This window comes from Mixophyes fleayi, chromosome 4 (assembly GCF_038048845.1).
Source record: "Mixophyes fleayi isolate aMixFle1 chromosome 4, aMixFle1.hap1, whole genome shotgun sequence".
Lineage (NCBI taxonomy): Eukaryota > Metazoa > Chordata > Amphibia > Anura > Limnodynastidae > Mixophyes > Mixophyes fleayi.
The window spans coordinates 57,099,979-57,119,749 of NC_134405.1; the positions used below are offsets into that span (position 1 = coordinate 57,099,979).

The 19,771-nt window shown below is 41.9% G+C and overlaps 3 protein-coding genes across 12 annotated transcripts in view; 1 reads left to right on the plus strand and 2 right to left on the minus strand.

Annotated features, from left to right (window-relative positions):
• Positions 1 to 92: 92 nt before the first annotated feature.
• NPM2 (nucleophosmin/nucleoplasmin 2) lies at positions 93 to 10,030 on the minus strand. 8 transcript variants are annotated; one of them, XM_075207156.1, is made up of 10 exons: positions 9,925 to 10,030; positions 8,508 to 8,620; positions 4,917 to 4,988; positions 2,429 to 2,514; positions 2,156 to 2,278; positions 1,982 to 2,075; positions 1,307 to 1,440; positions 990 to 1,015; positions 751 to 781; positions 93 to 500 (listed from the first exon to the last, which is right to left on the minus strand). In XM_075207156.1, the coding sequence occupies exons 3-10, from the start codon at positions 4,972 to 4,974 to the stop codon at positions 456 to 458; spliced, it is 597 nt and encodes a 198-aa protein (XP_075063257.1). In that variant the 5' UTR covers positions 4,975 to 4,988; positions 8,508 to 8,620; positions 9,925 to 10,030; the 3' UTR covers positions 93 to 455. The 8 variants fall into 8 exon arrangements, with proteins under 8 accessions (XP_075063257.1, XP_075063259.1, XP_075063258.1 ...); XM_075207158.1 differs by lacking the exons at positions 8,508 to 8,620; positions 9,925 to 10,030 and adding an exon at positions 7,535 to 7,562; XM_075207157.1 differs by lacking the exons at positions 8,508 to 8,620; positions 9,925 to 10,030 and adding an exon at positions 7,296 to 7,403.
• PBDC1 (polysaccharide biosynthesis domain containing 1) lies at positions 7,593 to 15,110 on the plus strand. The gene is made up of 6 exons (XM_075207161.1): positions 7,593 to 7,743; positions 8,787 to 8,852; positions 9,822 to 9,881; positions 9,979 to 10,119; positions 10,227 to 10,338; positions 14,627 to 15,110. Exons 1-6 carry the CDS (start codon positions 7,702 to 7,704, stop codon positions 14,722 to 14,724), a joined length of 519 nt encoding a protein of 172 aa, XP_075063262.1. The 5' UTR covers positions 7,593 to 7,701; the 3' UTR covers positions 14,725 to 15,110.
• Positions 14,902 to 19,771, minus strand: part of XPO7 (exportin 7) — a 46,887-nt gene continuing 42,017 nt past the window's right edge. For all 3 annotated transcript variants that reach the window (XM_075207149.1, XM_075207150.1, XM_075207151.1), the window contains one exon: positions 14,902 to 18,812. In XM_075207149.1, the coding sequence (XP_075063250.1) occupies positions 18,719 to 18,812 (94 nt within the window). In that variant the 3' untranslated portion in view covers positions 14,902 to 18,718. The remainder of the gene's footprint in view (positions 18,813 to 19,771) is intronic.

A 19,771-nucleotide genomic window follows, 5' to 3' on the forward strand; every position in this document is an offset into this window, starting at 1 on the left:
AATGTGTATACCATGTTTGTCTATTAGTCACAATCCTTTGAAGCTTACAGGACTGATGTGAAGCATTGAACAGTAAAGATCCTGAGACAGTGTCTTAATTCCCATAGAAAAGGGATTTTTATTTTATACGATTTCCAGACAGGACCAAGTTATTTACAGGTATTACACATACACTACATTGGACTATACAAAGAATTGCCATCCTCCTGTTTCTCCACAGGCAGATCATGTTCATGGTGGTAGAGATCCCATCAGATGGGTCATACAGAACATGTTATAGGGCAGACTGACAGCAGCACCGCAAAGGAGAATGGATATTTAATTGCACAGCCAGACTGAAGACAAAGGAAAGTCAAGCAGCACCTGTAGAGAGAAGACTTGTCACTCTGAGCACAATCTTGTAGAGTAAGATACAAGATGGTCAACATGAGTTTTGAAAGACTTACATGATGTATCTATTTCTTAGCAACCGTCTTCCTCCCCCGTCCTGCTCCTTTGCCCTACAAGAATACTGTTAGATTCCAGAACTACTAGTCCAGAAGGTACTTTATAGCATGAAGCAACTAGAAGTACTGGATCACACCCCATAGTAAATAAGCATTACTTACTTGGGACAATAGAACAGACAAGACAAAGTGGAACCCCTACTGTACGATTACCCAGTTTTGTACAGTCATTAGTGCACTGGCTTACACAGGAACACTTATCTGCTCCCTTTCAGTAGACCAACACAAGCTAGCAGTTACATACCTTTTTTACAGGGCTGTCCTCCTCAGAACTCCTGCAAAGAGATATTCAATACTTTATCTGTCAATTTAGGAAGCCCAAGAATCAAAAGTATCAGCTACCATGTGCTAAAGTGACAACTAGCAGTGTAACGGATGTGACCGAATTGTGAGCCATATACCAGAACAAGTTCTACCAAGCAGCCACCAGTGCACAATCCCATGGTCCACAAATTCTTTCAAAGCTATGACAGGAATACTTACTCCTTATCCTCGTCCATCTTCTTCTTCTAGGACAAACAGTATGTATTAAACAGTGGTAACACAATTAAGGTCTAGTGCTCAGTACCATCCCAATGGACTTCTAAATGACAATTACTTCAATTGACTGTCTGCAATCACCAAAACATAACTAATAGGACCCATCCATTTTAGTATAAGTGGTCAGCCATTCTGGTCACAGTCAGCAAGTCATGAAAAGTCAGACTTTATTCACCGTTTATTCCGCTTACTTGATGTCTGCCTCCACTGTAGTTAACCAGAGCACACTAACATTTTGTGAGAACAATCCATGACAGTACCTTTGCCTGGCCGGCCTTCTTGGAAGCCGCTGGTCTTTTTACAGCTTTTGGGGGAGACTCTGCATCTTCCTCCTCCTCTTCCTCCACCTCCTCCTCATCTTCTTCCTCTTCTGCCCATGAGTAGTCTTCTTCCACTAGGATGCAGGAGTCACAATAGGTTCCTTAATACAAGCCCTTTACAAGGCATACAACATTTCACTAGTACATTTACAGAGGTTATACAAGAGTGAATCATTTCTGGCTAATTCTTGAGTTGCAACTAAAGCAGATTTGCCCATCTATTCAGTCTCTGCTCCTTTGGTTGATTTACATAAATGTTTGTTACACAGGTCAATATAATCTTTAACCAGATGTGATCTGTCCACCCCATGATACTGTTTGTGTGGCTATCATTAAAGCAATGCTCAGATGAAAATTGTATTCAAGTTTGTAGTACAGAAAACCGTATAGCCTCACTTTGTTTAATGTGACAGCTGTCACGATCGCTCATACCACATCATTCCACCTTGTCCACATTAGGTCTCAGCAGCACAATATAGATTCCAGTTTTTAGTGGGCGAGGGTAAGAGCATCATAGCATCTGTCCATCCCATTTTAATGTGTACCCAGCTATACATAATCCTAGCAGCCGACTGATCAGATATTATCTGCATGAAACATGTTATAGATACTCACATGCGATATGCTGACCACTAATAAACACTGGTCCAGAACCACATTTCAGCCGGAATGTGATTGGAGGAGTCAGTTCAATGCCAACCATAGTAGCCTGCGAAACAAAGTATCTCATTAGATCAGATTAACACCCCATAGTCAGGCCTTAGACTAGTGTTGGCTAGCGAGACTCACCATAGGTAGAATAGATGGCTTTAGGGTGGCAATTGGAACGGGTTTCGCCTCACTCCCTTCTTGCTCTTGAGGAACTACTTCTACTATATGAAACTCATCTTTCACCTTATCCCCCAGGCATATCTGAGAGAAGGAAAATGCACAATAGATCAGCTGCCTGAAGCAGTATACATCCCGGCAGGCGACAGTATAAGTGTAAGAAATGCAGTGGAAACACTCAGATATGTTCCAGAACACTAGAGGGTACCAGTGTGTCACCCACTCCATACTCACAGTTCTTAGTGCCAGCTGGTGCTCAGTCTTGTCTTCATCTGACACTTTAAACACAAATGTCTTATTCTGCTCATTCAGCTCACACCCTATGGACAAAAGACACGGTGTTGGACAAAAGCCTTGTAGTCTTCATACAAAGTACAGGCAGTCTAGTTTTCAGGGGCAGCAACAGGTTTTGGAGACATACTTAAAATGGGTTCCCCTGCCCCCAGCTCAGCTGCACCCAGTCTCTGTTTTACCAAAACACTAACACAGATAACATTTACATACTAACAGTCTCAGAAAAAAAGGAGGGGGGGGGGAGGGGGGTCTGAAAACTGGTGCCAAGGACAAGAGGAGATTTTGTCTATGCAGAAGATGAAAGCAAACATCTTGTTAGACTAAACTGCACTAGCAAAGGAGAAAGTGATGGGCAGTGTTCATAGCAACAGTTTTATTTCATATTCTTAGTTCCAAGAATTTAGAGTACCCAGTAGGACTATGCAAATATAGCAGTGGGATTTGTTGCTACTTACCAAATAATCTGATCTAATGTCCTTCCCTGGATGTATTTTTCTAGATATAGCTCCAGAAGAGGTCTATACCATGGCAATATAAACTTGCGTTCTACTTAATTTTTCCCACTGCTTGCTAATCCTTCTATCACTCCTGACTCATTCAGTTATGGGACCTTGTATTTATATCCTACATAGTCCAACCATTCCTTGTAAGCCATATTATAAACCTTTATTTAGATAAAATGCAATCGTAAAACAATCAGCAAGTAGTGATAAAATGTGTATTATATAGTGCCATAGGCTACAATACTCTGAAAAGTATTAGATGCAGCATGGCACAAATTAATTCTGACAATGACAATCCTTTGACTTGGACAAAGTCTAGTTTCAATTTTAGCTTTGGATGATTAATTTAATCCTCTCCTGGCCTGATTTTCTAGGTCATTTTTACCCTTTGTCTAGAAGGGACAGATTACTATTAGGAGCACAGGTACACAAACTATCAGTACTATCACACCCTCCACCAGGTACCCTTTTACATAGTACATGTAGGCAGGGGAGGGCTAGCAAATTTTAGCCTGGAGGGCAAGACAACTCAGCAGCCTATTAGGAACATTAAAAAAAAAAGGGGGAAGGAGGGGGGGGGGGGGGGGGGGAGCAGGTGGTCCAGCCCAAGGTAGTCCACTATGGAACCAGCCCAGGGGGAAGATGCCCCCCTGCCCCTGTGTATGGGGGAGGGAGAAGAGACAAGCAGTGCATCACCAGCCCCATAGCAAAAACCAAGTAGGGGCCCCAACAATGTCAGGATCCCCTCTCAATAGAGCAGAGCACAGGCCTCGAGAGCAGAGGGGGGCCTGATGTGAGTGGGGTACCCTACCCTAAAAATTGCTGTGAATGGGAGAACCAATAGGAAGCTTCATTTTCTGATTGTGGCTTCCCATTGGTCCATGTGGCTATAAACCCCCATGGAAGCTTTCAGTCAAGGCAATGTGGTGGCAAATAGTTGGGCTTCATGGTGCAGCTCCCAGGCTCTGTAGGGGTAGAACAATACTGGGACTGCTTTGTTTCCCTGCCCATCCTGAGTTTAGTGTGGCCTTAGCTTGGTCCCAAAAGCACTGCAGTGTTAGCTGTTTTGTTCAGGCAGTGGATGTGCACACCTTTAATCTTGAGATCCGGCTTGCTGATGCTGAAGGAAGGCTTACTATTGATCTGCAGTCATCTCAACCTGCTCTGCAACCTATTATAATGTGTGGGCCCAGTCCCCCTGTTTTTGATATTTGCTCTTGGTTGCTAGATAGCACCACTGTAAGACAGCTCCTTGGGGTAAAAATAAAAAATTGGCAGTCAATGTGTCCACCATTTGTATATAGCAACAGTGACAATGTGAAAAACAAAACCCCCCCCCCCAAAAAAAACAAACAAAAAAACCCCACAGAAACCACATAGAAGAGCTGCTCGGCAGTACTCCAGGCCAATAGTTCATACTTGCCAACTTATGGCAAGTATGATCCGGGAGCTGCAGTGGAAAGGTGGGTGTGCAGAGGGTGGGGCTCCGTAAATTGCGGCATTTTGGCCCCACCCCCATGGCGTAATGACACAAACCACATCATTTTACAGCAGGGGTAGGGCCAAACACCACGATTCTCAATGAATCACAGTGATTTGGATCAAGTTCTGCCCGATGCGGGAGATTGCCATACTCTCCCGGGAGTCCATGAGACTCACCCGAAATGCGGGAGTCTCCCCGACATTCCAGGAGAGTTGGCAAGTATGCAATAGTTATAAGTATCACTTACAACTATTAATAAAACTGATGCTTACTCTACACCAGAGCCACAGTGGCTCAGAAAAGCACATGGTACACTACTAATGTTCTAAGCTTACACTTATGTATGCACATCCACATTGATAGAAAGCAGATAGTGAATAGATTAAGACAGTGGAAGCCTTAATACCCTCCACCCCAGGTGACAGACAGCCCTTTTACTTACCCCATATAAGAGACACAGGTTTCTCAACCTTGCTGGTGTTGCTAGCTATGGATGCCATGTCTATATTTCACTCTGTAGAACACAAAGCAGGTTTCAGAACATAAAGGTGTCTGTACATCATCAGCTTTAATCCCACCATAGCACAGGATATGGAAGCAGTGGCCATTAAACCAGCACCAGTATAGACCACATGTTCCTTAGAAATAGTATAGCTATTGGCTCTAATGCAAAGTACAATTTCCAAAACACACTCACAGGAAAATAACCCAGTACACAGCTATGTATAATTTGTACTACCACAAAGCCAGATATGACTTCATTCAAAAAAAGAAAAATACTTTTAAAATGATTTTACCACTGAGTGGATCAGGTTACCTTCACAGCCTATCCAACAGAAAACCTGCAATCCCAAAGCAGATAGATGATAGGAAAGACAGATCCAGTGGAGGGTTATATAAGTCAATGCAGACACCTGAAACTGATTACACATTAGTGTGTTGTTTTTACATATTTAACCCTGTGAGTTGTCAGGTACATGGAATCTGTGTTGTTTCAATCACTACAGCTACATGGAACTATTCCTAGAGAAATACCTTTATCCCACCAAACTATCCAATGTCACACGGATAACACAACACTAATCTGTGCAGAGCTGTAAAACGCTAACACTCTCCATAGGTTATAATAAGAGGTAGCTGTCTAGGTACTAATATACTAAAAGCATGACTTGGTGGAGCCAGGATCATTTTCAAAGCAAAATACACTTAAGAGAAAATGTTAAAAATTGAACATTTTTATTTTACATTTTTTTCTAACCTGATTGGTCATTGGAAAAAAAAATACAGACACAATGAAACTTGGTAAAATAAATATGTGTCTAGTAAATCCCCCCTCTTTTAAGCACGGCCTGTTTCCTTTAACCAAATCATCATGATTTATTTGTAAGGTCCCACAAAATTCAGAGTTTCAAATCATATAAAACACGATCGGAAATAACAAGAGAACAAGTAGGTTGAATAAGGAGGTGCAGACATGATACAAAGTGGTATATTTACTAAACTGAGGGTTTGAAAAAGTGAAGATGTTGCCTATAGCAACCAATCACAATCTAGCTGTCATTTTGTAGAATGTACTAAATAAATGATAACTAGAATCTGACTGTGTGATATGGGCAACATCTCCACTTTTTCAAACCCGCAGTTTAGTAAATATACCCCAAAGGGTAGAGTGGATCCTGCTTGTGAAAATCAAGAGGGTAACTGACATGTACCCCTACCAAAAGAAATCTAGGCAGGTATGTCATGCTTCATCTTGTGTTACTAGCTCCAGGCATTTAGACTTGCAGAATTGAGCCAAAATAAGCTCTGATCTGCCCAATCTCTGCCCAATGCAACCAGAAACACCCACTTACATGTAAGCCCTGACCCTTATGAGGTCTGCGAATCAGAGCTGTACAGCCAAAATGGGGACAGTTGGGAGGTATAATATATGTCTTTCTTATGTCTTAAATGGTTTCTTGATTCTGGAATTTCCTGTGGGACATTATGTCCCCCAACAGTTAATGAAATCATAAATTGACATCCTTAAAAATAATGTCTATAACGCTTACCTCCCAACATTTGGCTAGGCCACCTTGGGACAGGGAGCATGGGCACATGTCGATGGGGGCGTGGCTATGAAACGGGGGGCGTGCCTAGCGCTTTTGAAGCACTAGGCTGCCCGTTCTCTCCTCCCCTCCAAAACAAAACACCCGTTCAACGCTGCTGTGCTATGCAGACCAACATCCAATGTAGTGCGCTTTAAATAAGCGTATACATCATGCTGTACATAAGGCATAGTAGTAAGTGTTGGAAAGAACATGCAAGTTCTTTCCAAGGCTGAGGTGGAACTAGCGAGCTGTGGGCCCCAGTGCACGGAGGTGGAGAGGAGTGAACCGGGGCCCCCGACCCTCTACATCTGCCATGCAGTGGGTCCCATTATCTCTATGGTCCCCGATGCATGGCACCTGCCGCACCAATGGTAATTCCGCCACTGTTCCAAGATAAAGGTGGATGAGTTGGGGAAGCCGAGTTATTTATGTTTTACCTGAAAATAAACAATAATTGTCCCCTGTAAGTAATATTCACAAGGTCAGACCAATATCCCATATCCCATATCTCACACTGACCTAGTCCAAAGTTCCCATACCACAAGGTGGCAAAATTAGCCATACTGTAATCTGCCATAACCAACTTGTTGTCTCAGTTGGTTTACAGACATGAAATCAGGCGTGTGCACAGGCACAATGACCTCCTTTTTCGGTTCTGACATGTTCCTGAAATGTTGCATGAAACATCAGACCAATGCATGTTAAGAAACATGAAAGCAATATCAATGTACCTTCTTCATTTCTTAACTCTTTGTGCAATCCAGAGTATAATTATATGTATGTCCTGAATTACATTCACTGGGTGGATCATAATGTCTGAAACTCTACAAGATTTAATATACTAGTATCACTGTTTTGAGGATGTTTCATATGTCATAGAACAGTAAATAAGGTACAACAATACATGTAGGCTGTGCCACACACAATATGGCCTCTGTACAGGCTGTTTCCATGAGAACTAAGCACCTACCACCCAACCGGCCAGGCCAGTAACTAATGCGACTGTCATATGCTGCGCATGCGTAAAGCGACAGGACAAGGTGGAACACCCTGGCTTCATAAAAATGGCGGAACAGACTTCGCGAAAGTAAATAAATGACTTCCGGGGTGGATCGGTAGATGTGAGAGGTTGGCAAGATGGCGGCGCCGACAGGAGGCATAGGGGGCCTGGGCTCACTGGTGAGAATTCGAAAACATAATAATATGCTGTATACAGATATGTGTTGCTCAAGGCGACATTATATTATTAAAGTTAACGAGGATAACCTATCTAACAAAGCTATTGAGCCACTGTGGTGTCCTTATCCACACGTGTCGCAGTGCTCTGTGTATAGACCCTCCCAGAGATAGGTATCATGTGGCTCTCCAGCCTGGCATGGCATTCTGGGATTTGTAGTTCACAGTCTGCCTAAGCATGAGCTATACAGACTTGTGTGTATCTGTCTATATATCACAGGTCAGATATACATTCCTCATCAGATTTTACACAGTATAATGGTTATAATTTATATAGGACTGATGTACATACCATCACGGTATAATGGGCAGAGATCACAGTCTAATAATGATATTTCTTTATGGTCAGGTCTAATCTCCACACCAAAGATCATAGTCTATTAGTGGTAATTATTTTAGGACATATTCATCTTTTTCACCAGAGATCACAGTAGAATGGTGATAATTATCACTGGGCCGTTGTACCGTAACGGTAGAATGGTGATAATAGGTACAACCTCCTTGCCAGAACTCACTCTTATGGTTAAATTAATTCACGTCTGATCTAGCACAAATCTAGCCTTCCCATTAACAGTAACCTTTTATTAAGGATTAATACAGTGGATCCAAAACTTTCTCAGATCAAGGCACCCTTAGGGGTGCCTTGAAAAAAAATTATGGAGAACCTAAGCCAAAATAATTACCAAGTAGTCCCCCGCCTTGCTTACCACCGGCCGTGGCTGCGGCACCCCTGTGAGATCGCCGTGGCACACAGTTTGGGAACCACGGGATTAATATATAACTTGTGTTTCTTTAGCACCAATTTCAGTGTTCAGATAATCTGGAAAGGACACATTAAATTAGCTATGGTGGAATAGAAATGAAATAAAATGTTAGAATTGTCCATTGGTTTTATATTTGGTGAGTGAAGATATACTCTGTGTCCATTTTCTGACATAGATGTGCTACAACAACTTGTAATATTGCAATTTCCTTTGCTTTGCCAGGGAGCAACAGAAGCACTATCTGTGGCTGAGGCATTGTCTCTTCCAGCAGAATCTTATGGCAATGATGTAAGTATGGTCACACACAACACATTGTAAATAACGTATAAATGGAGGGACCTCTTTCAAAACCCTTTCAAAATATTCTTCATACCCTACTGGTCATCCATTCCATCATGCGTGCTTACCCTTTAAACTATACATAACGTTTTATTGTTGCTTTATTCCAACAGTATTTTAATTACAAAGAATGTATAATGCTTATTGATATGTTGTACCACCAAGCAAAGTGAAATAATAGGAAATATAACTTATCTTCGTTCAAGAGAATTGCCTGATTTCATCTGGTCAATACCCCTTGCCTTCAATGAATACACTCCCCTGTCTAATGCATGCTCCACACATGGATATTTGATGGTTTTCAACCATACTGGTTGAGCATTGCAATGCAGCTCCACGATTTATTATAATAAACGTTCAAAATTGGAAGGGATCTGATTGGTCAGAATGGAATATTAGGGATTAGCATATGTGTGAGAACATCAACCAAGCTAGAAATTAAAATGTTGAATTACTCACTGTATGTGTATCCTGTATAGATCCAATTGTGTGATAGTCGGTACAATTGGATTGCAACATGTTCATTGCTGGACCACCAAACTTTTTAAAATATATCACTGATATCACTGTTGTTTGAGCAAATCTTATTTATAGAGTTTAATTTTTACCTGTCACCTACATATACTAAGTCAGCCATTATGTGGTCTGAAGCAATATTCAGCTTATCTAGTTTACTAGTGACATTGCTGAAGCATCTCTTTCCCTTAAGCAGAAAGATTTACATTGATACGTACTTAGGTACACATTTGTAGACTTTGATTAAAGCAGAATGTTCTTTCAGTCACTATGAATAAGTGGCTGTATGTTCTCCCTCAGCATTAAACTATCTACCTAGTAAATTATTCTGGGCCCTGAATTGGGACTTCCCTTCCTCCAGGTAAAGTAGCTTTGGCTGAATATTTCTCCCTTTCTTTGCAGCCTAACGTGGAGATGGTTTGGGCCATGAAGGCGTATCAGCATGCAGAGGTGTACTATAATGTAAGTGAGAAAACTGGGTATAGATGCTGAGGTGGTTACACACATGTTCTGCAGAGAAAGGATCCATGTTGATAGTGCTCTGCCTCCTCTCCATTAGCTTGTGTCCTCTGTGGACCCTCGCCTCCTGAAGCTGACGCGGTCCGATGATATGATTTACACCGCATTTCGAGGCGAATTTCCCAATCTCCGTATTGATGTTCTGGATCCTGAAGATCTCAAGTCCCCAGCAGCCAAAGAGGTAAAGAGGGATTTGTCCATCTCTCCATTGTTCTGTAGGTAGAGAACATACCCTGGCCATTAATGACTACAATGCTCTTCCCTCATGGTTCTATATTGTCTCTGCAGAAATGGCGTCCTTTCTGCATGCAGTTTGAGGATCAGGTGGAAGACTTTAACTATGGCACCTTGTTAAGGCTGGACAGTAGCAAAGAGTATTCTGAGGAAAACACCATCTTCTGTGAGTGTCTGTATAGAAAATCTAAACCACAAACAACTGTATAACAAATGTTTCTGGGCAGCTTTAGTTAGAGCACATGGTACAAGTTATAATATGTATCCTGTAAGGGAGAATCACTGAGACGTTCCTTCACCATAAAACAGTAGGCCGCCATGCTGTTTATACACTCTGACTCTGCAGTGACTGAAATATGTAATCGTTTCTTATCTAATAATACACTCAGTGGCCAGTTTATTAGGTACACCTTTCTAGTACTGGTTAGGCCTCCCTTTGCCCCAGAGAAGCCTGAAGTCTTATGGGCATGAATTCAACAAGGAGCTGGAAACATTCCTGAGTGACTCTGGTCCTTGTTGATATGATGGCATCATGCAGTTCCTGCGGATTTGTAGGATGCACATTCACACTGCAAATCTTCCGTTCTACCACATCCCAAAGCTGCTGTATTGGACAGAAATCTGGTGACTGTGGAGGACACTGGAGGGAGGCTGAACTTATTGTCATGTTTGTAGAATGAGCTTGAGGTGATGTGCTTTGTCACATGGCATGTTACACTGCTGGAAGTAGCCATTAGAAGAGGGGTAAACTGTGCACATAAAGGGATGCACATGGTCAGCAACAATTGCTTGCCAAATTATTTTTCTTTCTCTCCTTTCATTGCATTATCTTTAGGACTATATCATCCCTCACTCATCCTGCAACACACACCTCTGTCCACATTGTTAAGTAGAGGTGACTAAAGTAATAAAGGGACAATCACCTCTACTTTAACACATTTAAATCTCTTCTCAATCCTCCAACCCCAAACCCTCTGACTACCATCAGTGCTCAGGATCTTGCTTCCTATTTCAAGGACAAAATAGATAAGATCAGACTTGAAATGGTATCATTTCCCTCAAGCAATCAGCTAAATTCCTTTGTAGTATCCACTAACACTCTCTTCATTTGATCCCACAAATAAAGAGGAAGTTTCTACTCTTATTATCTTCCTGGGCAGCACGGTGGTCTAGTGGTTACCACTGATGTCTCATAGCACTGGGGTCATGAGTTTGATTCCCGACCATGGCCTTATCTGTGTGGAGTTTGTATGTTCTCCCTGTGTTTGTGTGGGTTTCCTCCAGGTACTCCGTTTCCTCCCATCATGATGATGATACTCTACCTCCTGTCCTCTTGATCCCATGCCCTCACAAATTGGTAGGTCCCTGTCTCCTGTGCTCATTCCACCTCTAACAAAAATCTGTAATCTATCTCTCTATATTTTTCCATCACTATTCAAGTACGTAGTGGTTACTCCTATTTTGATAAAACAAAATTCTGACCCAAACTCTCTCTCAAATTACCGCCCCATCTCCCAGCTCCCATGCCCCTCCAAGCTTCTCGAGAATTGCCTACACACGCCTCACACACTTTCTTACAGCAAACAACCTACTGGATTCTCTTCAGTCAAGTTTTCGCTCTCGACACTCCACAGAGACTGCGCTGACCAAGGTTGTCAATTATTTGATCACAGCAAAAAGTAATAACCAATACTCTTTGTCAAATGCAGCAGAGAGATCCAGGATAATTAGCACTGTTGACCACTCTCTCCTCATACAAACACTACAATCCCTAGGTTTTGAAGGCACTGTCCTATCCTGGTTCTCATCCTACCTATCTAATCTTTCTTTCAGTGTTAATTTCTCTAGATTCACCTCTTCTCCGCTTCCTTTATCAGTTGTAGTACCGCAAGGTTCAGTCCTAGGTCCTCTGCTATTCTCTATCTACACCACTTCTCTTGGAAAACTAATAAGCTCCTTTGAATTTCGTATCATCTCTAAGCGGATGATACACAAATCTATCCTCTCCTGATCTTTCACCATCTGTGTTGTCTCGCGTTACTGACTGTCTCTCTGCCATTTCATCTTGGATGTCTTCTCGCCAACTCAAACTCAATCTTTCAAAAACTGAATTAAAAATATTCCCACCTAAAAAAACAAAGCTTCCTGCCTGACATTTCTATTGCTGTTGATAACATGACCATAAATCCCACCCCGCAAGCTTGTTGCCTAGGTGTAATCCTTGACTCACAACTATCTTTTATCCCCTACATCGACTCTATATCTAAATCATGTTAAATACATCTAAAGAACATTTCGAGAATACGCACATATCTCACATGACACTGCAAACACCTTAATTCATGCACTCATAATCTCCCGCATCAACTATTGCAATTCCCTCCTTACTGGTGGTCAAAATCAGATTTGAACCCCTACAATCTATTTTGCAAGCAGTGGCTAGATTGATTTACCTTGCAAACTTTTCTTCCTCTGCTGAGCCACTCTGTCAGTCTCTACATTGGTTGCCTGTTTTTCAATTAATCCAATATAAAAAAAATTCTTCTTTCGAGGCCGTCAACAAAATTGCACCAACATACATCACCTCACTCTAACTTACGTTCTGCACAAAATCTGCGTCTCTTCTACTCTCATCACATCTTCTTATTTCCTGTTACAGGACTTTTTTCGGGGGCTGTACCTACTTTGTGGTATTCCCTCCCTCGTACAGTAAGACTTTCCTTTCCTCTCCTCTCCTCTAGTCTTCAAACCTTCAAGCGTTGTCTGAAAGCCCACCTCTTCAGACAAGCTTATAATATTCCCCAACCAGCATCTTAATCTCTCTGGTACCTTATTACCATCTCTACACAGCTGACACAAGACAGCAACTCTCTGCCCAACATTGCTGTGTGACTGATCACACAGCCCACTTACTACTTTTTACTTTTGCATTCTAGTTGGTAAAATGTGCGATATGATGTAGCACGTGCCCTTGTGTTTCAAACTCCTACTGTCCTATAGATTGTAAGCTTACAAGCTGGGCCCTCTTACCTCTCTGTCTGTATGTATTACCCAATATTGTTTTATTAATGTTTATTCCCAATTGTAAAACGCTACGGAATTTGCTCGTGCTATATAAAAAGGCTGATGATGATAATGAACAATATTCAGGCTGTGGCATTTTTAAACAATTAAGGGACATTCATTTGTGCTAAGAAAACATTTCCCCCACCACCATTGTAACAAAACACCACCAGCCTTGCCACAAGTCGGGATGCATCCATGGATGTTTACACCAAATTCTGACCCTACCCTCTGCATGTTAAAGCAGAAACCAAGATTTGTCAGATCAGACAACATATTTCCAGTCTTCAACTGTTCAGATTCGATGAGCCTGTGCCCACTGTAGCCTGTTCCTATTCGTAGCTGGCAGGAGTAGAACCTGCTGTAGCCCATTCACTTCAAGGTTTGACGTGCTGTGTGTTCTGTGATGGTCTTCTGCATACCACTATTGTAATACATGGTTATTTGAGTTACTGTGGCTTTCCTCGGAGCTTGAACCAGTCTGGCCATTCTTCTGACCTTTCTCATTAACAAGACATTTTCATCCACGGAACTGCCACTCACTGGCTGTTTTTTTTTTTGATCATCATGCTCTGTACAGTCTAAAGTATGTTGTGCGTGAAAATCTCAGAAGAACAAACAGTTTCTGAGATACTCAAACGACCCTGTCTGGCACCAACAATAATTCCAGTCAAAGTCCCTTGAATCACATTTCTTCTTCTGGTGTTTGGTCTGAACAACAACTGAACCCCTTGACCATTTTATGTATAGAGTTGCTGCTGTAAGATTGGATGATCTGATATTTGCATGAAAAAAAAGCATCTGTACCTAATAAAGTGGTCACTGACTGTATGTTTAACGTCCTGGTAATAGTGTCACAACTTTCTAACTCCCAAAAGTAATGTAATATAATTATATTTTATGTGAAAGTGAGAATCTAGAAGTGGCCATATAGAAAATGTTGTTTGTATGTTAATAGCTGTGTGTAGGGAGAGGAGGAACCGTAAATGTAAGCCGTAATCTCCCTAAGCAGGAGTTGTGGTGGTCTTTGTGATAGAGCCTGTCCTATACATATTCTGCTGTTTTTCTGCTTTGGAATAACTGCAATTTATACAAGTTTAGTGGTGGTAAAACACTCAAATATCTAAGCAGTTGTGTAAAATAACTTTTATAATCTGTGTCTGAACAAACAAAGTGATGTACAGTATTTAATATATACATCTTCATGAACTGTAGTTTTGACTATGAGGAGATATTTTTTTTTCCTAGATAGGGCCCCCAGCATGGCTGCACAATACCAGGCTGGTTATATACACACAGTGTTAGTCAATATGACTTAACTGACATACATATGAAACTGTGGCCTGTTACTAGCTGTAATTATTTTATTTTGTATCTTCTCTGCTTTCCAGCCACTCGCATCCAGTTCTATGCTATTGAAATTGCACGCAATCGGGAAGGATACAATGATGTTGTCTTCCATCACAGACTGACAGAACCAGCTAAATAAGACAATCTGCAGTCACAGCACAATGGGATTGGCAGAGACCACGACGAGAGGAAGAGATTGTGGTTTAATGACATCAGTCTGCTGGGAATTCTACCTCTAGTGGCCACACCTGACCTGTGTGTTTAAGCAACCAGATAATGCATAATACTAGGGTGTTACCATGTATGACAGTACCAATTAACAAACAATTCCATTTTATTTTCTGCAGTTTCCACTATACACTCATTTGGCAAACAGTAAAATACCCAGGATTCATTGCTGCCACCACAGATTTTAAAACCGCTTCAGACCTAACAAGTGCTGACACAGTATTTTGACACCTGTGGTGTTTTTTTTAATTTTCATTTTTTGGTAACTTTAATAAAATGCATGTATATTTACAAATATGTCATAGATCCACTTGTACTTTCATAGTTGCCTCAATCCTGGAAACATCTCCACAACTGTATAAGGGAAAGTGTCCACACCTTGCTCATTCATTAAGAGACTATACTGATAAGTTACATGTCTCTCTCGTTACGGTGAAACTCGCTCTCTGGACACCTGACATTACAATGTGCTGAATGGAGGTCAGATTGTACTTGGATGTGGCTGGTTGACCAATGAAAGGCTAAGACCTATTACAAGCCAGACTTACTGCATATCTTAGGAAACCTCACAGAGCAGGTTTTCTGCATATACTTATTTATGATGGACTAGTTCATATTACAGATAATATATCCACACATGTAAAGAAATCCATCACAAACCATATACAGGAACAGCTTTAGTGAAAAATATCCCTACTAACTGATAAAGCTGGTCATTTCATGCTCCAAAAAAGAAATCCTTCGTGCATGGTCTTTAGAAACCATAAAGAGGGGGAATACATATTACTGAATATGGGCATTTTGTTTCATCTACTTCCAAAAGTACAGTGTATGGAGCTGTAGTGCGGTATCTTCCACAGTGACACCTTTCCCCTCTCTAACGCTGCATTATGCCGTGAAAGGGGTTTTCAGCCTTCACCTGACTAACGTACTGCCATGCACATACCCTCCTGCATTGCCATATTTTATGTTGTGCTGTATTGCAATCCCCCAAGTGACAGATCAGCATTGGTGCAAGCTAAACATTAAAACAAGTAGCACAGGGCTACAAGACAATAACAAATCATTAAAGATCATAGTCTACTTTTTTGGATTTTTCTATTTAATGTCACTATATGTAACAGACCCAAAAAAAGGTCAGATTTGATTACACCCCTGTTCATATTTGTTAGACATACACACTAAGCAGACACCCAGACATTACCTGCATGGTAACAATGTCCACCCCTGAGTCCCTCTGCACAAGGCTATGGCTGCAGAACTTTTATATACATTTGTAGTAAACAGTCCATAAAAGTCCAGACAATGGAGAGATAACCTTGCTCTGGGCTGAGTCAGTGTTCGGGCTACTGCTGAATTCACCCACTGATTAAATATTGTTAAAAAAAAGTCACTAAAGGAAATGCTGGGCAACATTCTTAATGATGTTCCTAGTGAACTGATACTGTGCTGTGCTGTCTACATTGGGTGTAAGCAAAGGGTACAGTTTAAAAAAAACTCTGCACTGTTCTTGCTGTTCAAGTGTTACTCATACAGAACAGACGTTTCTCTTCCCTCTAATCTCCTCTGTGGCAAAGTCACTTTCTACAGGTCCAGGCAGTGCTGGTTCTGCCTCGTGATGAGGGCTGAGCCTGGGCAATAATTACATAATATAATAAAAACCTCCAATAAAAGAGGGGTGCACCTGTGAGACGGTATCAGCTGATAGAGAGGGGGCAAGCACTCCTGCAGTTTAATAAGATGCTCTCCAGCATCAGAGACCAGCACACAAGCCCCAGTGCAATTACCAATGACTGTTTTGCATGTTGTACAGAAAATACAACAGCAGACTTTGCAGGACAATTAGCACCATGATCAAGAACCTGATAGAGGTGGTGACTGTACCAAACCTGCAGTCATTATACTAGCAGTACAACATGCAAAGAAAATGAAGAAAAAAAAAAAAGCCCTAACGTTTGTAATTGAATTGCACCATCTCTGATGTGTGGGTACTGTGTGCATTCTATCCATGTAAAGAGATTCTTACCCGGCCGGGGCTATAAGCAAGTCACTGTTTACATTGTTTACCTAAACAATAAAGGTGATCTTGTGTTTTTTGTTTTGCAATAGATGTTTGGCACAGTACTTTTTGATAAGGGCATTCTGACATTTAAGCGTTTCTATACTGTATGTTTTGATATCTACTTTGCAGTACTTTGTTACAACCTGCAGATGGCACTGGTCAGCCCAGCATTTCCAGTCCACCCACAATAGTATATGGCAGGGTTTCCCAAACCCAGTCCTCAGGGCTCCCTAACAGTGCATGTTTTCCATATCTCCATGTTGGAGCACAGGTACATTCAATACTGACTTGTACATTGTAAAAGATCCACAGGTGATATACATTTTTCACTTGTGACCTGGAAAACCTGCACTGTGAGAGAGCCCTGACGACTGGGTTTGGGAAACCCTGGTATATGGTGTAAACTGAAAACATATGCTCGTTTTATATCAGGGATGAAAATAGTACCGCTGTTGTCACGTCATCTCACCAACTGTCTTATCAGTGATAGTTAGGAATGTCACTGTCCATTAAAATACCCACCGACAGCTAAATTATTACATCTCTGCCTACTATAGTGTCAACAACACTGATTTTCACCAAGTACCTGTGCTAAATAAGAAATTAAATAGCCACCATGGAGCACCAAAAGCTGGCCCGTCTATTAAGATCCAAACGCTGGTCCCGATCTGCAATCAATGGTCTAAATACGTCATACTGATGTCAAAATCACCACATAGGTGGCCAGCTTTGGGCACTAATAGCAGGGGGTAGTGTTGAACATAAAACGTCATCAGCTGGGTAGCATTGCTGTAGTTTGGAACAGTGCAGATGTTATGGCACAGACCATTCGTGGGCACACGCCCGATAAGGCAGTTCTTTAGAGGTTGGTGCTATTACCAACACAGTTGTCGGCATATCACCAAACTGCCGCCATCCAGAGGTGTAACCAGAACATTAGGCTCAGAAAAGTTGTGGCTCTCCCAATTATTGTTGATTTACATGTCACAGCAATCCCAGCCAGCTGTAACCTGTAGTTCAGCAACAGGAATGGAGATGACTAACAAGTAAATTACAGCCAGTTATTCTGCTGTGGAGACAATTCATCTGAAGACACCTGTTAGGAGAAAGGCTGACGTCTTTTACAGCTGAACACAGGACTAACCACCAACACCGTCCTGATGTTATTGCACAGTTGTGTCAGATCCTTCCAGGAGTATTGAGGCAACTATTGTTTACACTGTGACCTATAAGCACTTTGTTATAAACTGGTCTCCCACTACTTCAGTGTGGGACATGTAAGTGCCGACCAGTGGCCTGGAATTCTCTCTAGTTGTATCGCGCCAAAGATTCAACGAGAGAGAGGGTTGTGCTGCTCATCATCCACCAAAGTCAGAATAACAGCAGTGAGAGTAGGGGGCTGCCTCCCCCAGTATACAGCATTGTTTATACAAAATGTCCTTGCAGAACCTGTTCACCCTTTCAATGCAGTCTCTGCAGAGCCTCAATCTAACTGCGCAATGCTCTGCTACTCCTCCATACATCCACTCTGATGGGGAGGGGAATCTGTGGAAAGGGTTTTACTGGGCACTCAAAATGACACATACATACATATATATATTTTATATATATATTTGTAATTTTCAATAGGGGCTCAGTCCAGGTGAACAGGTGTCTCTCACATTCGCTCAAAAGCACCCCACCTGCCTCCGCTCTGTGGAAAGGGGGGAGGAGGCAGAGATCCACTCGCCATATTTTTCCCCTATCCGTAGAAAGAATTCAAAACATTACCAAAAAATGTGCAGGGTTTTGTACAAGGGGAGGAAGATGGTGGGGAGAAGATGGTTGAAGGTGTGGGGAGAGGTCAGCTCATCATCTCACTACTGTTGGGGCCGCAGGCTGAGTTTTTCATTGAGTCGTTGACTTCTCGTCGAAAGGCGGAGAGATTTTGCGTGAACCTGTGAAGGGAAGAAGGGACAGATATAAGGCAAAGCTGTGATCTATCCCGTGAAACAACGTCTAATCCAGGCTATGCGTGCTGTGATATTGGCCACTTGCCCCAAAGCAAAACCGAACATGTTAGGACATAAATTGATCGGGTTGATGACTGCTCCAATGTAGTCCCTGAGAAGCTAGATCTGACCAATGACTGAAGTCGAGCTGGGAATAGACCCTGGAGCTCAGACTGTGTGTGCGGCAGATGAAGTCACGTCACATCACAGATATGAGACAAGGCTGTGAACCTCTACAGCGCAGACTAGAGAATCTTGGTTGATGTAGCTCTAAGAGAACATGTCACTAAAGGGTACTGGCATTTCCTCTATAGTGCCTCCCACTATAAATGTAGAAACATAAATGTCCCCTCAGTACACCCCAACACCCAGTAGGTTCACCAGACTGGAAAGCTGGATGGAGGAAACAAGTCCAAGTCACATCTATGAGCATACCGAGAGCCCTCCCTACAGCTCAGTACAGAAGGCACTATATTAGAAACACCACTTACCCTTGGTGACAATCTGAAATATACATATAAAAGTATAACCAAGTCCTAAAACATTACTTACCTGGGGACAGCATTCAGGTTACGTGGCAGGTTCCCCAAAACAAAGGAGAACCGGCAATGACTGCTGCACTCTCCTCGGTCCTGCAGACTCCACCTTTTTACAGACAGATATCATGTTGCGCACTGATAACATACAACCAGAGGTGCAGCAGCGGATACATGAATATGTCTGAGGACCCACCGGATAACTTGAAAATTAGATCACTACCATGTAACCTTTTGGGACTGGTCGTACTTAAGATATTCTACCCCAAAACTTAATTTTCACCTTTAAGTAAACCAGTCAGTGTCAGTTCTGTGGTCACACACATCATATATGTGAGCAAAGCTGCCTGATGAGCCTCATCAAAATAT

Coding starts and splice junctions, on each gene's coding strand:
- PBDC1 (XM_075207161.1), top strand. CDS start 7,702: ATGGCGGCGCCGACAGGAGGCATAGGGGGCCTGGGCTCACTG. Junction 8,853..9,821: donor CAGAATCTTATGGCAATGAT/GTAAGTATGGTC, acceptor CTTTCTTTGCAG/CCTAACGTGGAGATGGTTTG. Junction 10,120..10,226: donor AGTCCCCAGCAGCCAAAGAG/GTAAAGAGGGAT, acceptor TTGTCTCTGCAG/AAATGGCGTCCTTTCTGCAT.
- NPM2 (XM_075207156.1), bottom strand. CDS start 4,974: ATGGCATCCATAGCTAGCAACACCAGCAAGGTTGAGAAACCTGTGTCT. Junction 2,515..4,916: donor ACCTGTGTCTCTTATATGGG/GTAAGTAAAAGG, acceptor TTTTGTCCATAG/GGTGTGAGCTGAATGAGCAG. Junction 1,441..1,981: donor TAGTGGTCAGCATATCGCAT/GTGAGTATCTAT, acceptor CCTGCATCCTAG/TGGAAGAAGACTACTCATGG.